Genomic DNA, 23,800 nt, shown 5'->3' on the forward strand with positions numbered 1-23,800 from the left:
CATAATTGGACTCGAGTCTGGGATTGAGTACCCCAACTCTAATAACAACAACGATAATAATAATAATAATAATAATAATAATAATAATAATAATAATCCCTCTGAGATATTTTTTATTACATGTAAAGCTTGAACAGAAGTTTTTCAGATCTGTTCTTCATCTTTGCTGTTTATTTTTTATTTTTGTCCACACACTTGCAGGACAGTGCTATGAGTATAACTCAGGAAAGGCTTTCTGCAGTGTACATGAAGAACTCATGTTTCATGCTATTTTAAAAGTTTGCATTACTGCTGCTATCCTTCATCCTTCACGGCCCATCCTAAAACTCTAGCATCTGCGCAAATGCTTACGATCAGCGATGTTTAAAAGGTGAACGCAAGTCCTTCCATGAAAGATCATAAAAAGAATTGGGGGTTTGGTCCACATGGTGGGGTGGGGTGTGCACAAGTGAAATCTGCTCCACACTAGCATACTTTAAACAGATGTTTTATTTCAGCCATGAACTAATATTGTGTTTCCCTGGTAGCCTTCAGACAAACATTCATCTGGGTAAAAGAAATCTCCTCAACAATAAAAAGTCCATACTGTATTGCTGAAAGCCTGAGTGATTCATGCGCTTAAATTTGATTCTAGTTAAACATCTAAGCACTGAGGCTGTTAAGGAAATCCGTCAGAGAACTGATGTTAAGAATCTTCTGGAAAGTAATTTGCCTGTATTTTATTAAGATGAAATATAACCAGATTTTTTATTAGCATACAAAAGCTTCAATAAATATAGAACAAATGTAATACAGTTTAAAGATTTGGATTCTATTAAAAATGCCTAACTGTTTAAAGTTCAGGTCTCCAAATAATTCAGCTTAATGATCTGGTTATGTTAATCACATTATTTTAATTACTCAATAAATCCTTGGCTGAATTCTGTCACTGTGCGATGTTGTATCCAGCCAAAAAACATACTCAAGTGAAAATGTTTCTATTTTTAAATGTACTAAAGTATTAAGTATTAAAAGACAAATGGTACAAGAAAATTAACTGATGAAATTCCTTTGGTCATGATTTCATGTGATTATTACCAGAGTACTTCTTGTATTAAATTTTTTTATTTTTCTTGTATCTGGAAAGGTTACTCCATATTTTACTCCACATGCCCTACAACAAGCGTTTATAATAAAGGACAAAACAGACAATTTGCATTAAATGAAGTGTATGACATTTCTAACATGACAAGCATACATACATCGTGAAGACACGCCCAAATCTTGATTTTTTTTTTAATATAGAGATCACTTATCCCAATGTGAATCACTCACAATAACTACAGACAGACTTTCCAGAAATCTCGAATAGTACTCTAGTATCTTAAAAGAAATATATCTTTTGGTTTTAGTTGGCTTACACTCTCAGGAAGGATGTGTTAATATCCTGCACACTTTTTGTCTTATTACTATTTCAACACGTTCTGTTAAATTATCCAATAAATGTGTTAAAAATTTTTTTTAAAAATTTCACACGAGTGACCAACATAACGTTAAATTATTGGTCAATCACATTGCAGACTGCACTGCCAACGTCATCATCCAACTCTGAACTCGCCTCAAAGTGAATATTTGTTGCTTTGACTTTTTGATTGTGACAGTAGAGTCCTGAGGCGAGGAAACCACATGAATGACCACATGTAATTTAGCGTGCATCACCATTTAGCATTAATGCTGCTGAAAATGCCTGGATGAGTTTGTGATCTTTAGACAGGGAGCACTTGAAAAAGTATTTATTGGAAAACAGTAACTCAGCAAGTGAAAATGAACTTTACCTATCACAACGGCTTCAAAAATGGATATCATGTACTGCTTCCTCAGTGCTGACGTTACACTACTAGTGTCATGTTTATGTTGGCTGTGAAATATGGACTGAGGTTATTCTATAATTCTCTGGGTCCGCATCATATCTGAGGCTCTGAGTTAGGGTTAGCTAGCTGGATGCTGTCAACAATCACAGTAGGGATGAGTGATGCTAACCTAGACTCTCACTTGAGTTGATAACATTACTTTAGCATAAAACTCATAGTAAAGTTAGACATTCCCATTTCCTTTTTGAGAGTTAACGATAACCTAGCATTACAGCTGTTCACCATGATGTAATACAGAGAGTGGGTTAATCTTACTTACATTTATCAAGTGTTTTGGACAAGGCAAACTGTAGTAATTAGCATTAGCAGGATGGGTTAGGGCCATGTTTCTTCATGCATTCGGTGAATGTTAATTCTGGGTAACAGGTGCAGACAGTCAGTGGCTAACGGAACTTCACTAGCTCAGTAATGTCGAGGCCAAAAGTTCTTCACAGGGTTAACTTCAAAGAGAGGATGAGGGTTACAGTAGGTTGTAATGAATTCCACTATCTCTGTAATGTTGGTTGACTTAATTAGGTTGTGCAAAAAAAAATAGGCGGTGAGGTGCTAAAGGCTGGAAAATAAACATTCGCAAGTCAGCTAGATTTTCCTGGTGAGTCTACAGCGCCCTTTTGTTCATTAGGCGAGTGGAGGTCACATTTCTAAAATGACACAATTTGGGATTCTGTAAGGCAATTTCTCAGTTAAAACCCAAAGGCATTTGTTCATATTTTGTAGCTAACAACTAACCAAAACTCTTTTACAGCTTTTCAAATGGCAGGGAATGGGACTCTTGTCTTCCCAGATGGCAGGGAGATTTGTAAGAAGATACATCAACTCCAATTCTTACATCTGTTCAAATGTTTAAATGATTTTAATAAATATCACCTGAATTTCATGCAATTGTTTGTTTATTTTGTGAGTATTTTCGAATTTTAGCACACAAATTGCATTTTAGGATAATTGTACGGGAAAAAGTATAAACAACACATCTCTGTGTTATTTTGTGTTATTTTTTAACACAACATTGTGTGGAAAGGTACTAACACGAAGCATGTGTTACATGCACTAACACACTGATTGTGTTGAAAGCAACACAAAATATGTTGTCCTTAACTAGGTGTGTTACAAATTAACACATTATGTGCTATTTTTCACACATCTGTTTTAAGAGTGTATGATTACTTGGTTGTGTGTGTCATACAAAGTAAAATACATTATTTATGAAGTCTTCGCACAAATGCATCTGACAGTGATTTCTATGACAGTGTTTTTTGCATTCCCAGTTGTTGTTAAAATTTTTGAAAGTTTGCACGCCTTTTCCAGGTAGCAGGCATAACAGAGATCTTGTCATGACTCAGTGCACCTCAAACACGGACACACCACAACAAATAATACAATGGAAGATGAATACATTTACGAATCCTGGAAGTAAAGTATGGAGTTAAGGCTATTTTTTAAAAGCCATTTGTGAAACAGGTTTCTTTTGTTATGCTAGCAGAGCCTTTTCTTTATTCAGGTTTTGAACAAAATGGCAATAGCAGCAAGTGATTAGCCTATTAAGGTTGCTAGCTAAAGGATTGGGTGTTCTGAAACTTGACAGACTTGTGTTACTAGTTAGTTGCTAGGTAGGCAAGTTACACTTTCATGTTAGTTTTCTTAAAGTCACCCAGCTGAGGAAATAAAAAGAAAAATAATAGGACATACAGTGGATTTAGCTTGGTTTATAGTTATCTGGGCATCATCTGTAGACATTTCTAGGTTACAGAAAAGGCTGGGAATTTCTAACGGCTCAAGAAAGGTGGTTACCCTTGGCTTGATTCCAGCTTAATTCTAAAGGGGGTTGTGTGTATCTACTACGTGAAGGCACGCAGAGATAAAAGCTCAGGCCTCACAGGAAAAAGACATAAAAACAATCCAGCACATATTTTGGTTGGCTTCCTAAAGGGTTTTTGACATGTGAATATTCACTGTAAAAGTTAATGTAACGACGCTGTTTTCAAATCGTTGACAGCTAAAAAATTTTTTGAAATAAAATAAAAAGCAGAGCATGGCTCCATCCTTGAGAGAGAACTCTAGAAAGTAACAAAATAATATTTACGCATGGTGGATTAAGGAGATCAGGGCAAAAGTGTGATTTTGCGATTTGTCACTTCATTTTTCAGTTTTCTTTTTTCTTTCATCGACACTTGTATTCCTTAAGATGCTAAACTTATGATGGTGCTGCCAATGTGTCTGGCAAACTCAGTGGAACACAAGCCATCATTAAAGCGCCTTTAATGTTCATTGTGTTGTTCATTGCACCTACCTGATCACCCAGAAGCCTTCAGTTCCTCTGTTATCATGAAGATTGGGTTTACAAGCTAGGGGCAGTAAAGGAAGGTTAAAACCATGTTACTGAATGTACTGGATGTAGACAGCCACTACATCCAACATGATGGACTACCCAAAGGTGTTGCAAGTATGTGTTGACTGCTCTGAATTTAGATTTTAATAGAGGTTCTACAAATACTGCTTCAACAGCTATTGGTTTGAAAGATCAGTTTCAGAAAGGCAAGACTGTACTAGGACTCGTCACTGCGTCTGTTATTATCGGAGAGCTGGAGTACCTGAAGACCTTCCTTCAGAGCAGAACAAGAAACTGTATCCAACTGTATGGGATCTGATGCCAACTGTGTAAAGAAGTCCATGAGGTGAAAAAGAAATGATAGATAGCTTTCAAAAACTGTTTAACAAAGAATCTGGAATAACTGAATCCTTAGATTTGACACCAATTGATGTCGCAAATAACAGATGGCCATCAAAACTCTTGTCAGCACAAGCCGCTATCTAAAGAGAGATTCTAAAGAACAGGGTTTGTTTGTGGTTGAAACACACTTACAAGACCGGTTCCAACAAGATGGTCTCTTAATTTTACAGTCAGAAAACACAGTTCTTATTGAAAAAAGTGATTCAGCAGTCATAGAGACATCCCCAGAACTGAAGACAATCAAAGTATCCACTGCAGTATATTTTGGAGTCTACAAAAATCATTCAGTGCCTATCGATAGATGTCTAATTTTTATTCAGTCAAATGCAAGGCATACTTCCATTCATTTGAAGAAAATGTTGTCTTGTAGATCTTGACTTGGATTTGAAGTTTAATCAAGACAACCGTAATTCTAACCATTAAAGTTGATATAAATATGATTCTCAGTTATGCTTTTTGTCATTAACTGGGTCCCTCCCAATATCAAAATCCATCCTGCGCCCTTGGCTATATATATATATATATATATATATAATTACATATCTAACACGGGCTAAAGACTGTAGGATGCATCACAACATAATATTAAATAAAATTACAGAGTGTAGACATAAGAGTGTGTGTGTAAGACATGAGAGTAAGTGACAACCTTTTCACCGCCTCTCTTTGATTGCTACTGGCAATGGAGGTGCAAATGAGCGACGGATATTGAACATAAAGCTGTCATAATACTGAAAACTGGAATTCTTTTTTCAATGCAACTGAGTGAGGCAATTGTAAGGCAATAAATTGTGTAGCTGCCTGAACAAATGGGACAGCAAAACTACATTAGGTAGTTTTTTTTTTCCTTTTCGAAAGCTTTTCAAGAATACATCCTGCATACCAGTGATCACGAAATCATACTTTTGCCCTCAATCAAACGGAAACCCTCTTTGAGATAACTGGTGGCAGCATGTGTCCAGGTCTAATTGTTGGAACCTTGAAGTCCTCAATGTTCTATCCTTAGTCCGTGGTGCTTCTGTGGCACAATGAGTAGCACACTGGGTTCAATCCTGAGCTCAGGTTACTGTCTGTGTGGAGTTACTTTTCATGTTCTCCTAGTGATTTTTTGGGTTTCCACCAGGTTATCTGTTTCCTCTCTTGTCCCAAAATCATGCCAATAAGTTAAATTACCCTTATGTGTGAGTGTGTGAGGGCATGGTGCCCTGTGATGGACTGGCATCCCATCCAGGGTGTATTACTGGCTCAAGCCCAGTGTTCCTGGAACAGGCTCCGGAAACAATGCAACCCTGAACAGGATAAAGCACTTGAAAACACTTTTATTGATTATATTTTTTATTTCAAATGCACTGTTTACAGTTTTGTTATTCTGTTTGCTAACCAAACAGATGAACTGGCAGTGGAAGTGCCATTCCCTGTCTACCTAGATTGCCTGACATCACGCCCTGAGAATTCTTTCTTTGGGGAATCATTAAAGATGAAGGGTACGATGCTCGGGGCATTTGGATTAACACTTAGATGTTTTGGGTACATTAAGGAAAGAAATTGGGTTTTGTGTGTCTAAATTTGCTTGACTGGTTATTCTGTGTGTGTTAGTAAATGTTTCACTTAGTGTCACAGTTGTACAAAGAATTTTTGGACAACCTGCATTCGTAGATGATATATTTCAGAATTTGTCAATTAATGAATCACACTAAAGGCCAGAAACCTTTGATTTGGTCTGCTTTACATCAAACACAGCAGGTACAGGTGTTGATTTTAATTAGTGCTTCAGCCGTGTGAGCCATGAGAGCGAAACGCAGGAGGTCCTTGTGCTACGATCTGCTGTGAATCCTAGATGTGAAAATGTTCAGAACTACAGCCAGTTTAAATATTATTCTTAATAAGTTTGCATGTGCTGAATGAATTGTGGCAGCGAGCCATGTTTTGGCCTGCAGGCCTTAGGTTTGACACCTGTGGTGCAGTGTCTGAGGATCTTAAGGGTACAGAGGAGGCACATCTAAAATACAAGCAGAGAATTTTTTTTATCTTAAAATGCTTCCAAAGGAGCTTCCCTATAAACTATGTATCAATCAATGAGCATCATTCCTTTTTATTTACAACTGAGGAGATTCTGGAAATGTGTATGGAGTGTGTGCTAAGAAAATAGCAAACCAGTGTAAGATTTACAAAAACTCACTTACCTCCTGCTGTCTATCACAACCTCAGAAGTCTGATTTCTTAAGAGATGACAAATAAGAATTCTCATTCTCTGAATCATCTTTAGATTTTGCTACTATAAAACATACAGTATCTCACAAAAGTGAGTACACCCCTCACATTTTTGTAAATATTTGATTATATCTTTTCATGTGACAACACTGAAGAAATGACACTTTGCTACTACGTAAAGTAGTGAGTGTACAACTTGTATAACAGTGTAAATTTGCTGGCCCCTCAAAATATTCAACACACAGCCATTAATGTCTAAACTGCTGGCAACAAAAGTGAGTACACCCCTAAGTGAAAATGTCCAAATTGGGCCCAAAGTGTCAATATTTTGTGTAGCCAAAATTATTTTCCAGCACTGCCTTAACCCTCTTAGGCATGGAGTTCACCAGAGCTTCACAGATTGCCACTAGAGTCCTTTTCCACTCCTCCATGACAACATCATGGACCTGGTGGATGTTAGAGACCTTGTGCTCCTTCACCTTCTATTTGAGGATGCCCCACAGATGCTCAATAGGGTTTAGATCTGGAGACATGCTTAGCCAGTCAGTCACCTTCACCCTCAGCTTCTTTAGCAAGGCAGTGGTCATCTTGGAGGTGTGTTTGGGGTCGTTATCATGCTGGAATACTGCATACTGATCATGCTCTGCTTCAGTATGTCACAGTACATGTTGGCATTCATGGTTCCCTCAATGAACTGTAGCTCCCCAGTGCCGGCAGCACTCATGCAGCCCCAGACCATGACACTCCCACCACCATGCTTGACTGTAGGCAAGAAACACTGTCTTTGTTTTCCTAACCTGGTTGCCGCCACACATGCTTGACACCATCTGAACCAAATAAGTTTATCTTGGTCTCATCAGACCACAGGACATGGTTCCAGTAATCCATGTCCTTAGTCTGCTTGTCTTCAGCAAACTGTTTGCGGGTTTTCTTGTTCATCATCTTTAGAAGAGGCTTCCTTCTGGGAGGACAGCCATGCAGACCAATTTGATGCAGCGTGCTTCGTATGGTCTGAGCACTGACAGGCTGACCCCCCTTCAACCTCTGCAGCAATGCTGGCAGCACTCATACGTCTATTTCCCGAAGACAACCTCTGGATATGACGCTGAGTACGTGCACTCAGTTTGGACATTTTCACTTACGGATGTACTCACTTTTGTTGCCAGCAGTTTAGACATTAATAGCTGTGTGTTCAGTTATTTTGAGGGGACAGCAAATTTACACTGTTACACAAGCTGTACACTCACTATTTTACATTGTAGCAAAGTGTCATTTTTTCAGTGTTGTCACATGAAAAGATATAATCAAATATTTACAAAAATGTGAAGGGTGTACTCACTTTTGTGAGATACTGTATATATCTATCCCAAATGTGTTTTGCTTTTAGGGAATTCTCATTAGCTAATATTCAATTCCACCTGAAATCAAATCAAACTGTGTGCCCATCTATCATGATGATAGATTTATAATAGATAGGCCTAACATTGTATGCCTTAAATACCAGAAAATGTGTCTGCAGTTTTAAAGATTGTTCACCCAGCAGGTAGCTATTTCTTTCTGAATTCCTCTCATGTGGTTACCTGACAACAAGGCTAAGTATACTAGACTTTATCCAGTGCACTGTCTGGTTCCCAACATATGAACATTTCTTTCTAATTGCTAACATTTCTTTAGGGACTGCTAGACAAGGAAAGTCATCACCTTGGAGTGAATCTCTCTGGCCCTAGATTCTCCAAGAGTCTGGTGCAGGATCCCCACCTTGTGCTGGGGTCTTTTAATGTAGTCTAATTGTTTTTTGCTAGCAATAACCTCAGGAAAAAAGAGTGGAAGAACTGCATCTTAAGCTCATTTCATGCGTCGTGTGACTATAAAACAGCACCTGAATACGTCATCAGCCTTTACTATCTGAAGCCAAGACATAATTCACAGGCATGCCCCAGTATGACAAAGCTATGCAACGTCTCGTTCCCTTCTCATGCCTAACCCAGACGTTCTCTTTCAAAGGGAACTCAACCTTGTGTAAGCTTCATGCTGTGAGAACAAGAATACCCACTCCATCATACTGAGGATATGGGGATATATGGTCTGTCCAAAAAGATCTTTATCTGAGGATCACTGCAAGACACTCAAGCCCAGGGTGGAATCCATGTCCAAACTGTAATACCGAATGAATGTGTGTGGCATAGACCACCCTGCCACAGCACACACATCCTGTAATAGTACCCCTTTAGATAAAGCCTCTGAGGACCCCCTAGTGCAATGAGCCCTTATGTCCAGAGGCGTAGCGTGACCACACACCTCATAAACAATAGAGATTGCTTGTAGATCTCCTACTTGCTTGAGAGATGTCAGGGCCAGCAGAAGAGCTACCTTTAGAGTCAGAAGATTCTCTGAGGCTGACTCTAAGGGTTCAAATGAGGCAACTGACAGACCTTCCAGGACCACAGACAGGTCCCAAGAAGGTATGCGTGGTCTGCAGCTGGGCCTCAGACGCCTGACACCACGCAAAATCCTCAATGTTAGAGGATGTTGCCCCACAGAGGCACCATCAATAGGGGCATGTCTAGCTGAAATGGTTGCCATTCAGAACCTGATTGTGGAAACCTTGCTGAGAAATGTCCCTGTTAGAACTCCAGGACTGTTACGCAGTTTACTGGGTCTGAGTGACATTCCTCACACCATGAGACAAAAAGTCCTGAGCGCATACAATTTTCCTGTGGATGGTGCTCTAGCATTCAACTAGTGGGGCCAGGGGCCAGACCTACAGTTTCCATAGTTCCAGCCGAGGTTGATAAATCAACCCTCTGGTTTGAGACAGTAGATTTGCTGTGAAAAGGAGTGCTTTCTAGCAGGGATATTATATCTAAGAACCATATTCAAGCTGGCCAATAAGATGCTACTAGCAGCAGACGTAGACGGTCTTGGTGAACTCTCGCTAGAACTTTTGGGAGCAGGGCGATCAGGGGAAACTCGTACAGATGTGACCTGGGCCATGTATGCACCATGGCATCCAGCCCCAATGGTGCAGGAGGAATGAGGGTGAACCACAGTGGGGAGTGTGTTGTCTCCTCAAAGGTGAACACATCCACTTCATCTTGGCCGAACCTCCACCATACGGACTCCACCACTTGTGGATGGAGTCTTCAATCCCCGGGCCTCACCTCCTGTCTCGACAGGATGTCTGCCCCCACATTCTGGTTTCCCACAATGTACAATTGCACTCAGTGACAAAAACTTTCCCTCCGACCAATAGAAGAATTATTTGTACCTGCCTGAACAGGGTGTGCGGATAAAATCCTCCCTGGTGGTTGACATATGAGACCACCGCTGTGTTATCTGTCACAACTAACACATGGTGACCTCTCAATTGAGGAAGAAAGAATATCAGTGCTAGAAATATGGTCCGCATTTCTAGGCAATTTATATTCCACTCCAGATAAGGGCCGCTCCAGAGACCTTGAGCTGGATGGCCATCTAAAACTGCACCCCAGCCCATGGGGGAGGTGTCTGTCATTGCTGTCTTGCGATAAGGAGAGAGCATTAGAGTGTGACCTGAGGCTAGAAATCTGGGACAGCTCCAAATTTTCAGAGCACGTAGGCATTGCCACATGACACTTATTACTCTCAGGGGTTTCATCCTCTGATGAAATACATGCTTTTTGAGCCACCACTAAAAAGGTCTCATGTGCAATAGGCCCAATGGTATGATGTTGGCTGATGCTACCATATGCCCCAACAGTCTCTTGTAGAGACTGGAATGGATGCCCAGACCCAGCTTTATCTTGCTCAATGCTTATAGGATTGACCCTTCACATATTGGTATAGAAATGCCCTCATCATAGTTGAATCCCATATAATCTCTAGAAAAGTTGTCCGCTGCAGTGGAGAAAACATACTTTTCTTGGGGTTCAACCTGAGCCCCAAGCTCCTCATGTGGGCAAGAACAACATCTTGATGTTGAATCACTAACTCTCTGGATTATGTGAGAATTAACCAGTTGTCCAGGTAGTTTAACACAAGGATGCCCTGGAGTCGCAGGGGTGCCAGAGCGGCATTCATGCACTTTGTGAAGTGGAAGACCCGGAAGACAGTGTCTCAAGCTCCTCCTCCAGATCCATACAAGATCCCCAGGACCTGAGCAGGCTGGCCGGCCCAGACACACGAGACTCCGAAACCTAAAAATCTTCGACTGAGAAGAGAGTGAGTCATGAGCGGAGCCGCCTGACTGAAAAGAATTCACAATGTGCACACCTAGCCCCTTCAAGGCTGCTGCGGCATGCTCCACCCCACACAGACACCTCACACAGAAAGTGTGTCTGTCCGTCCCTCTGAACTCTCTTTGATTCATACTTTTCTTTTCTTTTTTAAGGGACAGAAAAGTAAACAGATATGTATTTTTTTTTTTAAATGAAGCATATTTTTTGTGAGCATTCACACAAATGACCGACATGCAGTCTTTCACTGAAGATAATAAGGCTGATGACGTGGTTTACAGGTGCTGTTTTTTAGTTTTATATACACGACATGCAAAATGCCACATCACCTGACCACGGCAGGACTATAAATAGGCGTGATTTCACACAGACTTCAGATACTGGTCATGCGCGAGGGCACTTCCCACAGCGAGAAGCTCATGCAACATGGAGTTCCTTTGGAAAGGGAACTGTGCTTCTACTATCTGGATATCACCATGCACCTTCTCCAGGTTTTGTAGGGTCAAAGTCACCAAACCAATTAATCTCAACACCTTTTGAGTTTCTCAACATGTGTTATCCAGGTGATTCTCAGGAACATGATGCTAGTGATGGATGTAAGTATGCTTGTGTGAACCCCCTGTAGTAATCCCCAGGGCTCCTTGTCGTTCAGATCCAGAGGCAACTTGGCGAGAACTCAGTGAGAAATTTCCAGTGAAAGGTGACAATACAATAGCAATTTATTGCAAAAACTGCCATGCATTACTTTGTCACTTTGTTTCCTTTCTTGAAAAGTCTCAGCATGCATACACATGCACTCGAACAAGTATCAGGTTGATTCTCAATGCCCTTGGCAGTTACCCATGGTTCACAGAATCACAGTTACATTTATCAGAAAATTAAACTGGTACTATATCTATTGCTTGTTACAGGTTGCAACATGCAACTTATAATTTAAATGTGCTGTGAAGAGATAAATAACCAAAACAAAACATCTCGTGAAAAGCCAAGTCCTGCATCTCCTAACAGAGATTGTGGCTTACACACATAATTAAAGTTTATATGATGTTATTTGGAAAACCGAAAATATTTTTTTTTATATTGCTGAAAATATTTGAAGGGTTCCAGCTCAACAATTGCCTCATGTTTGTCCATTGTTTTTGCTCAGTTGTTTGAAAGACCTAACTGTCTTTATACCACAGCACTGTTGAATTCTCAAATCTGATCAGAAGATCATGAAGATGCTGAATCTAATCTGAGATTAATTTTTCCGACATCGTTAGGACAAAGGATTTGGTGCTAAGTATAAGTGGATAAAAGTTATGGTGGGTTGATTTTTAATAAATGAAATATTTTAAGTGTTGGCAAATTACTGTAGGGTAAAAGGAATGAAACACTATAAGATGCTGTAATTGGAAAATATTCAACACTGGGGCTGTAACAGTAACTTCACTTTTCATCAGGCCACATCCCACCATCCCATCTTTGATTACTTTGCTATAACAACACAGCCTCAAGTGCTTCATTCCTTACTTATATCCTTCTATGTACAGGTTGGGAAAATTCTTGAGAAAAAGAGGTTTCAGACAGACGGTCTTCATTATCTGTGCAAGCCGAGTGCTTCACAGCATACAATCTGAAAGTATGAAATATAAAAAGTTGTGATTTATTGTTCAAGTACAGTGCAGTTCTTTCCAACAAAATATGTAATCTGGTACTAATATTAAAGCTTTGAAAATACATGTAATAAGCCATTTGTATCAGCACACCCACAAAAGCAGTTGACCATTAGGTCACATAGTTTGTGATGCTGCACTGATCCCTGATCCTAACTTTCAATCATAGTATGATTTACATTCAGAGACAGCATGGGCCTCTCATGAGATCTTTTGTTTCCACTGACTCATACTATTCTCTTTGATCTCCTACAGGAACAGCAGTCCAGCCATCACTGTGCTGCCAAAGCCACCGCGGTAGTCCACAAAGGGGTTCAAATACATGTATCTCCAAACATTTCTGGAAGGCAAGCATCCCACAGGCTATCATTCCAACGGTAATCTAACACACGTTGCAGAAGTATGCAGATGTTCTTAAAGAATTAGATTAGCTGGTTCAGGTGTGTTGGATTTGTGAGGGTTTCCAGCAACACAGGTGTGGGCTTTTTGATTGAAAAACAGATGTACTAATTAAGTTAGGTAATATAAGGTAAGGTTATGTAGGGCAGTTGTAGCTCAGAGGTTAAGCCATTGGACCCCTACTTAGAAGGGCATGAGTTCAAATCCTAGCACTGCTGTGCCCTTTAGCATGGCCCTTAATCCTCAACTGCTTAGTTGAATAAATGAGATAAATGTAAGTTGTTCTGGGTAAGGGTGTCTGGCAAATGCCATAAATTTAGGTGGTATGGATTGCTATGGCATGTACAGGGGTGCTTAAAAAACTTACTCAAATAAAAGTTTTTTTACTTGGCAAAAAATGTATAGTGAGTGAACTGTACCCATCCTAAATACTACTTCAAAAGGAATAAACTGGTAACTTGTCTGAAAGTACTTACATCTATGCTTTTCTTTAATTTAGAGATTGAATCATGATCTTTCAACAGGCTTTGGGAAACCAACATGACATGATAATGCTAGTGCCAAGGGCCTAGGACTGTAGGTCCTGTGAGATTTTCAACATTGAATTAGACTTGTCTCGAACTTAGTGGAATTTGCACCAGGACTTGTCTCAGTCTTGGACATTGTTCTTGCTCGTTTGTAAAAATAATGTCTGTGTAATTTCTTTTCACAAGCACAAAATTTGACAGGAAGCAACACTTTCTTCTACAAAACATCCGATTCGATGACACAATGCACAAATGAAGCCAACTAGTTGAAGTTATGGCATGGCCTCGAAAAGGATTTGATGGTTTTCGGGCTTTATCTTGACCCAGTCTCATTTTCATTTGGACTCGAGCTTGACCTGATCTCAGCTAGTCCTGGTCTTGGACTTGTCTTGGATTTGATAATCCTGACTCCAGCCCCGGATAAGCGGTTGAGGATGGATGGATGGATGGATGGATGACTCCAGCCCTACTTTGAAGCTGCCACTGTTGGGCCCTTGATCAAAGCCCTTACCCCTCATGTGCTCAGCTCAACTGTAAGATGCTTTAGATCAAAGCTTCTGCCAAATAAATAAATCTAGATGTAGATGACTTCGAGTAGCTTATGCAGGTGTGGTCATGGTTATTCTTGTGTTGTAACGTTAATGTGACTTGAGTCATCATTCACATCTCCACCCATGTCCTCCATGTTTATTAGAAGTTCCACTGTTGCCACTTAAGTTTGCCATGCGATTTGATATGATTTGCTAAGAAGAATAAACAGTCTGATAACTATCAGTGAAGTAAAAAAAAAGTGGAAAGCAATGAGCAAACATATTTACACCATTGACCATTCCAGATTAATTTACTGGAAAAATTTCTCACCTGGAAGCCTAGTAGAAGGCAGAGGTACCATGGTGGCCGATCACTGATGGAGTAGATGAGGTTACACCCAGGCCGCTGGTTCAGATGTTCCTCCAAACCATCAGTGCTGGACTCTGCAGGAATGATATCGCTGGCCAGGTGGCTTCCATATGATATCTGGGGAAGAAAAATGGACATGAAACTTAAACCTGGATTAAATGTGCTTGTACATTACATGTGTTTTGATCATGAATTTTCTCCATTGCTATGAAAACAGAATCTTCTGGAATATCATACTGGCATTATAATGACATGCTGTTTAAAGAGTCCCATTTTAACTAGCTGAAGCACCTCATCCAATCTTCTGATAGCATGTCCAGTGAACTTTACTGATTTTCCTGAAATGAAACAAACCCCAAACTATAACTCTAAACTGCTTTGAAAGATCATTCCCTAGCTTACTCAGTCACATTAGATTAGAAATATTTACAGAACGTTCCACAGGACATCTGAGTAAGAGTTATTATGAAATCAAGTGATGGAGGTGAGGAACTGAAGAAGTTCAGATGTTCTGCTATTTGTTGTGAAATCCTTTTCTGGGGAAATAGCGGCAAGATTCACATTACTTAAAACAAAACAAAACAACAACAACAACAACAACAAAACAGCTCCCAGGCATTTGGTTTGTATCTGAATATAGATACAAACATTTAGAGCCTTAAACAGATACACACAGAGTTACACCCCTCCTTTTTATCTATACATTCCTCCAGTGCTTATTCCAATCTCAAAAACATGTGAATATAACTCACTTAAAACATTAAAAAAACCTTAAAGATATATATATATATATATATATATATATATATATATATATATATATATATATATATATATATATATATATATATATATATATATATATATACACACACACACACACACACACATACATATATATATATATATATATATATATATATATATATATATATATATATATATATATATATATATATATATATATATTGCATTATTATTACATTTAATATCTCATGCTTGAAACTACCTTTTAAACAAGTTATCAGTTATAGTGGTAACAAATGTATATTTTAGTTCATTCACGCCACACTGTTAGCTGAAGACATACTGAAATAATCTGACATAAAGTTGCAACATCCAAAATCCCTAAAGATCATGGGAAGAAGAAAATTAAGTTCCCTCCTTCTGTTTTTTTTTTTCAGTAATGCCATGATACTGGCTGAAAAGTTTGCTTTTCGGTTAATCATTAGAATGTCCTTAGTGTCCTCATCCTATTAACTGTGGATGCTAATTAAACATATTTTGTGTATGTGCTAATCCTATGATGAAAAAATTCAACCCTGTTACTCATTTAAAAGCAAAGAAAATTGTAAATTGTAAAAAATTAAAGAGTGGTTAAATGCATGTTTTCTTAGATTCAGTATTGAAAAATGATATTATATATATATAATATATCCAATATAAGAGTTACAAGGGGTTATATAGCACCACAATAAATGCAGTATCAATCCATCTAAATGACCCCCATTGTGTAGATTTACTTAAACTCATGGTTTTATACTTGTGATGGGTTGGCACCCTTGTCCATGGTGTCCTTCACCCCAAGGTCCCTGGGACAGGCTCCAGACTCCCTTGCAACCCTGTGTAGGATAAGCGGTATGGAAAATACATGGACAGATGGGTTTTATATTTATATTGTGACAGAGCAGTAATATGCTTTTGTTTATATGCTGATGTTATTGATCCCCCCCCCTTAAATCAGTGCATAATGCATAACAGAGTATAACAAATAACAACCCCTCTATAACCACACACACACACACACAAACACACACGCACACACACGCACACACACACACACACACACACACACACAGTTGTGCACAATTTACTCTTGAGATCTTTGTAGTTTCTGGGCCAAGAGCAGGAATAGCTGAAACTTTTTCCTGTTGGAATAACAATAGAAAAGCAACGCCCTTGCTTCTCATGCACCCACGCACACATGTGCACGAGCAGACTTCCACAGCACAGCAAACCAGGAGTGATGAACGCTTGAGGACGTACTGTCACCTACTGGTACAAAGTAGGAAACTGAAGTATAGAAATCCTGTGCCATGTTCAGCACATTGCTAAATAAATGCAGTTGCGTGTACGGAGTAAAATGCATGCTCTAATCTTGAATATGAGCACGTTTTGCATTTGAGAGTTTCACCCATTTACCAGCCTAGACAGCATTTTATTCATGTATTAGTTTATCTACATATATTTCACATTACTCTACACCTGCCATTACTCTACACCTTAGATTCACATCTTCACCCACTTATATATCAATGTGCATGTTCATATGTGTTTGCATGTGCAAGGGATAAAACCCTCTTGCCCTTAAGTTTCATTCCTTCACGAAGGCCCATCTGGAGCCTGGTTAATTGAGAACAACTCCATAAATCATATCGTCTCAGAACCTTTTCTCAGAGAACACACCACAGGAGGCTGGACCGAGACACCACTGCACTGTCCAATCCACAGTGTGGTTCCTGTCATTTGAATGATATTTATTATTCTACAAATTATTTTTAAACAACAACGTGCTGAGGAAGGATAAGGCCAATCTCCTGTTGTTGCAATTGTCCACGAGTTTGCATGCTAGAGACGACGTTGATAAGAAAAATAATTCAACACATGGCTAACACGTGTTACTGTGATAACAATCTGTGAATGTAAGCCTACTGCCTAGCCCTGCTTCGCACACAGGGTCATCGTTCATGCAAACTTCAAGAAACGCTTGGAGTCAAAGACCCGAGCTCTCTAAGGGAGCAGGCAGGCAGATATGAAGCTCGCAAGACAGAGAAAGGCCATGGATATGAAAATGCTGAAGTATTAGACAATGTGTATTGCTCATATGCATGTTTGCTGAGTTCATTCATTCATTAATTCATTCATTCATTCATCAGGGTCACTTTAGATGAAATATCCTAGAAAAGTCAGATGAAAGTCATATTTGAATGATCACATGATAAGGACAGGATTGCTTTACTTTAAATGGTTAGAACATTAGTTCATGTGTACATGCAAAAATAACTCCGGGAAAGGCATAATTGACCAGAATTCCTTTGAAATTAAACACATCATTATCCAGACTTCAGATGTAATTACAGGCTTAAGCTATACTAGGAATGCTATGCGAGAGGTACACACTCAGGGTGGAGTTTGCGGAAAACAGGAGCATGTTTCAGATGTGCACGATTCTCTCCTTCAACTGTTTGTCTTGTGCAGGGTTGGGAGGGTTACTTTAACAATTTATTATTATAATTTATTAATGTTACAGTTACAAATTACTTCATAAAAAATTAAATCAGTAACGTAATCCAAGTATCACAATGTGAAAGTAATGTAATCTAATTATATTCGGATTACTTCAAGGTCACGTACGTATGTAAATAAAGTCAAGAGAAAAGCAATATGATCTAAAATACTTTTATTTAGAGATTATTTTGCAGCTTTTTTGCTCATTTCAGTCACAACTGGCAAGAGAAAGCCAGAACTATAATCATGCAGCTGTCTATATTGTGCTGTGTCAAAAGCAGGGCTCCAAACAACAACAACAAAAAAATGTCTTATAGGAGGCATTGGCTCATTGGCACCAAATGATTTTTTAAAGTTCCACATGAGAATGAACTTACCTTTAAAAAATTTTTTTTTAAACATTTACTTCCAGTCATCCTGCCATGTGTGTACATCTGGCCTCCTTTTACAGCGTCAGCATTTTCATCCAAGTTCAAGACCATATCATGAATGAATTCTTTGTGTTGCACAATGACAGTAAAATTGCAATTTATCAGATCATTAGGGGCCCCCTGGAGCATCAGGGACCTGGGCATGTCCACACCTTGCCCATGCAATAATCTGTGTATGATAAAGGATTGTTAATTACCCAGAATCTGAGCCAGTGTCACTGGCCATCATTATGTCAGTATCACTTGGCCATTGAGTGTAGTTTGGCATCCTCCTTTATTTTGCAGAATGCCAGCGTTTGACACATGGTTCAGGAACAAACCGTTCAAGAGACTCTGTGCTGATCCTGACCAAGTCTTTCAAGGCTGAATTACGTACTTTTGGTTTTATCCTGTTTTGAGCTGAAAATCCATGTTCAAACTGAGCAGCCAAAATTGGTAAAACAAGCAAAATCTGAACTAGATGCATTCTGCTCAAAGCACATGCTGTGTCTTTGTCATACGTCTTGCACACATCAATATTTCTTCATTAGTAATATCTGAGAGATGAATTTGGTGAAAGGCAGCTCTTCACATGCAATCATATAGGCCATGCTGAATTTGATTTTTAGCTCCTTCCATACATTCTCTTCATGTTGTTCACATGCACGAGACACTGCTTGAGCTAAAAGTGTTTTCTGTGGAGCAGTTTGTGATTATATAGTCACTAGCTGTTTTCTATGCTTTTGACTATTGCCATGTTTTCTCACAGTCTCTTTCTTGAAATGGTTCTCTGCCCGCTTTGGAACAAAAGTCCCAAAACATTTTCATGTTTGTGATGATCATACCTGAGCCATGCAAACTCTTGAATCCAAAAAGTCTTAAAATGCCTTTCTGGACTTTTACTTGGGCATTCATTGATTGACACGAAAAGATGATCCTCTGTGTCTGTCATTTTCAATCTTTCTCATGCTGGCATAACTGGAGCCTGTTTTTTTATTAGCAGGTGTGGCATCAGCACTGGTGTTCAACAGAGATGAAGATTGTCTGAAAAAGTCTGATATTTTACTTTTTGATGTTTTCTGACATGGAAAGCTGATCCTCGCTTTCCCCGTGCGTATTTTGGCGCTCTGGATGAATCTGAACTGAAACTGCTTTTTTTCCCCCCACTGAAACTTTCATACGCAGCATCTCATTTTATTAAGTCAACACAACAAATTATGTGACAGGCTACTCATCACAGAACATGCAATTAAAAAGACATTACAAGGAAATTCTTTAAATCATAAAGTGTAAATTTATATTGTCGCCAGTGGCGATCTCATTTCAGCGCCACTGTCTGACAGTTTGAAGTAACCACAATATGATATGCTGAAGTTTACTTAGATAGGTCAGAAAGAAAGAAAAAAAAAACCCCTCAACACTACACACAAAAACATTAAAAGAACATGCATAAAGCATCAAACATGCTAAAAACACATAGTACAACCCTTTATATACAATCCCGACACTAATGTATGGGAGTAGTAAACATGCTGTATAACTACACATCATATCATCACTCCTGATTTCCAGCATTCAGAACTTTTTTATTTTTGAGAAAAGGCCTATGGGTTGCATGTCTATTAATCAGCAAGAAATTCATTCCAATTATTATCAGTCCATTTTCTGTACTGCTTATCCCACACAGGGTCACAGGGGAGCCTGGAGCCTATCCCGGGGAACTCGGGGCACAGGATAGGGTGCCAACTCATCACAGGGCACAATCACACACATTACAGACAATTTGGAAATTCAAATCAGCCCACTATGCATGTTTTTGGACTGGGGAGGGAAACCAGAGCACCCAGTGAAATAGCCAGAAGTACGGAGAGAACATGCAAACTCTGGGGAGGCAGAGTTCGAAGCCCAAGATTCATGGTTTGGGATGAAAAAAAAAATATATATATATATATATATATATATATATATATATATATATATATATATATATATATATATATATATATATATATATATGCCTTTAAATGCCATTTGAGACCATTACAAATTACATAAATATGGATTGATTAATTAATTAATTAATTCATTATATTTTCTCTTTAAAGTCTTGTTTTCTGCATGGAGGAGAAAGAACCTTAAATTAAGACATTGCTTATCTCAAGGACTAATTTTTTTAAATGTCATTTTTATTTTCCATTTTTAAATTGTCTCTGCGTTGTATTACATACAACGCAACAGAAAACTTTTTTTTTTTAAACAATGTGATCTGCTCCTTATATCTGCAAAGATCTGCTGAATAGAGAGACCAGAAAATCAAGTTAAGCAAGACCGTAACCTGACTGAATATGCAAAACCTTCTCAGTGTAAACATTGCTTGACTTTTGGACTCCTTGTGCTTAGTTGTTGCTCTTTCTCTCCTCTTAAAATAATCAGGCAATGCTGATAGCTTGATAAGAATGACTGGAAGAATTTGGCAGTCATGAATAGGCAGAATGTATGCATTGCCTTAACTGACATAGTCAAACCATGACAGTTTTCGCTGATTGCAATCCATTTGTACATATCATTAAAATCACATTACATCATTCCACCAGAGGCCATAATGTTGAAACTTCATCAGACTAAAATGATATATTTTTACTCAGCATATAATTATATCTTTATGTATTTTATTTGGCAGCAGCATTTCCCACCATAATGCAAGCTGTATGCTCTTAGACGAGTTCTCTGTTCGCTCATTTATCAGTGTCAAGAACCTGGACATTCAGACACTCAGACGCTCTGCAGGATTCTTTAGGATAAGTGATACATAACAAAATTACCCAATTGTCACGTATCAAGAAACTCTGGACTCCACTTCCCATCAGCCACTGCACTGCACTAGCTGTCACATGACTACCTGCACCTGATTCACGTTTTGTTAATGAGCACTCATGTGTATATATAGTCCTTGTCTGCACTGTTTGCTTGTCTTTCGTTGTCTTAGACGCTTGTTGTTCATGTCTCGGTGTTTTGTTTCGTGCCACAGTAGTTTTCCAAGTTGTCTTTGTGTCTTTGTTTCCTAGTACGTCTGTTTAAATAAATGTTATTATCTGCACTTGCTTCTGGCTCGACCTCGATTCGTGACAGAACGAAAGACCCACTATCAGAAGCAGCAGATCGCCATGATGGACGCCTGGTTTGCAGCATATGCAGAGTGGTATATAGGACTACTGGAGCAGGGAAGAAGGACAGATGAACTGCTCGCTCAGAATAACCGCATGCTAGGCCTGCCGCAGCTGGACAGACCATGCACCAGGCCACACCCGGTGTTCATAAAGGACTACGTCATGTCACGCCGACAGGAGGAGGAGTCTGTGGTCGGGGCTGAGACCAACTCCCACCCTCCCTCCCCTATAATGGCTCTCGATCTGCATTCCTGTTCGGCTGAGGACGTCGCTCCGCCTTCCGGCTCGGCTGAGGTCGTCGCTCCGCCTTCTGGCTCGGCTGAGGACGTCGCTCCCCCATCTTGTTCGGCTGAGGACGTCGCTCTGTCTCCATGTTCGGCTGAGGACGTCGCTCTGTCTCCATGTTCGGCTGAGGACGTCGCTCCTTTTCCTTGCTTCGCTCAGTGTGTCGCTCCCCCTTCCTGCTCCACGGAGGACACTGTTCCCCCCTCATGCTCCGCGGAGAACCTCGCTCCTCTCCCTGGCCTCACGGAGAACCTCGCTCCCTCCTTGAGTCTCATGGAGAACCTCGCTCCCATCTCCTGTCCTGTGGAGGACGTTGCCCCGCTTTCATGCTCTGCCGAGGACGTTGCCCCGCTTTCATGTTCAGCTGAGGAAGTATCTCAGCCTCCCTGTGCCGTTGTGGAAGCCGCCCGGCCTCCTGGTTCTGCTGGGCACATTTTTCCCAGGTGGCCAGGACCACCAGATGGAGGACGTATAATTTTGGGCCCTCCGGGAGTAGCGCCCTTGGGGGAGGGTTCTGTCACATATCAAGAAACTCTGGAATCCACTTCCCATCAGCCACTGCACTGCACTAGCTGTCACATGACCACCTGCACTTGATTCACGTTTTGTTAATGAGCACTCGTGTGTGTATATATAGTCCTTGTCTGCACTGTTTGCTTGTCTTTCGTTGTCTTAGACTCTCGTTGTTCATGTCTCGGTGTTTTTTTTCGTGCCACAGTAGTTTTCCAAGTTGTCTTTGTTTCCTAGTACGTCTGTTTCAATAAATGTTATCTGCACTTGCTTCTGGCTCGACCTCGATTCGTGACACTAATGAGCTGTGAGGTATTTTAGACACACATTTTGACTGTGAAGACTCATAACATACAGAAACCAATAAGATACTGCCTAGCTGCCACTGCTGGGCCCTTGAGCAAGGCCCTTAAAGCTCATATGCTCAGTTGTATAAATGACTTAAATGTAAGTCGCTCTGGATAAGGGCATCATAAAATGTAAGATTACCTTATTCCTTTCTCTAGTGAGACTATATGTCTGATCTTGTTCAGCTAGGCCATGCCATATACTGTAAAATGTGGAGGTTTCTTGGAGGCTGTTTTTATGGCTGGTGGTTCAGGGTTTCTTGTGAATACTATTAAACATTTCAACCAAATTACCAGACAACTCTAACAGCAGTTGAGGACTTCAGTGGGGATGGATCTTTTAGCCAGATAACTCCAAGCACACTCACAAATCAATGTAGAAACGATGTGCAAGCACAAAGCCAGTATTTTTGCAGTGACTATCTCAGTCAGTGGATTTGAGCCCTCTTGAATTGAAAATGAATGTTCACATACACAAATGTAAGAATAGACTATAAAGGAGGTTCTGCCAAGATCCAAAATGAGGCCAAGATCCTCTACAAGTGTCTCCAACATTGTTAAACATTATGGGGAAGTGCTGTCATTTTCTCCAGAGATGGCTTCACTAAATATTCACTGTAAAGGTGCCAATAGCTTTTGCAAAAAAAAAAAAAGTGTTTAAAAAAATAAAGCAAAACAGAATCCTTCTTGCACTTCATCAGTTTCATATATTGATTATTGCTCTTAATGTATTGGTCTTATTTTGCATAATTTTTTGTAATTCTGAAGTTGCCATTTGTTAATTTGTTTATGTCAGCAAGGTCCACGTAACTATGTTGATTTAAATAATTAGTTTGATTCATAAATGTTAAATATTGTTCAGTAAAATAATAAATAGTGTACTGCACTGCAGCTAGAGCGGGTCGAGTCAACTTTATTTGTATAATGACTCAATTAAAATTGTCAAATTGTCACAAAATCAAGAAATTCAAATACCATAAGAAATGTTAACTATGAAAGGTGCTAAAAAAAATTCTTAGAATTTAAGTTATTTTATTAACTTAATTCTTTTGCTGCACTAAAAAAAAATCCATCACATGCGTAGTCTTTTATCATTCTTTTCTCACAATTGTGAGTTCATATCATACAATTTTGACTTTATTTCTCACAATTACAAGTTTACATCTCACAATTCTGACTTTTTACTCATGATTTAGACATCCATTTGACATTTACTGAGTTACAAACAATGCAGCAACAAAACATCAAT

General features: G+C 39.4%; 1 protein-coding gene across 1 annotated transcript in view; it reads right to left on the reverse strand.

Moving 5' to 3' along the window:
- Positions 1 to 16,114, reverse strand: part of si:dkey-106n21.1 (solute carrier family 23 member 2) — a 49,396-nt gene extending 33,282 nt beyond the window's left edge. Inside the window, exons 1-2 of the mRNA XM_053682377.1 lie at positions 16,088 to 16,114; positions 14,506 to 14,661 (exon numbers count right to left, since the gene is read on the reverse strand). Of these exons, the coding sequence (XP_053538352.1) occupies positions 14,506 to 14,661; positions 16,088 to 16,114 (183 nt within the window). The remainder of the gene's footprint in view (positions 1 to 14,505; positions 14,662 to 16,087) is intronic.
- Between the last annotated feature and the right edge of the window lie 7,686 nt (positions 16,115 to 23,800).

Source organism: Ictalurus punctatus, chromosome 8 (genome assembly GCF_001660625.3).
Source record: "Ictalurus punctatus breed USDA103 chromosome 8, Coco_2.0, whole genome shotgun sequence".
Classification (NCBI taxonomy): Eukaryota; Metazoa; Chordata; class Actinopteri; order Siluriformes; family Ictaluridae; genus Ictalurus; species Ictalurus punctatus.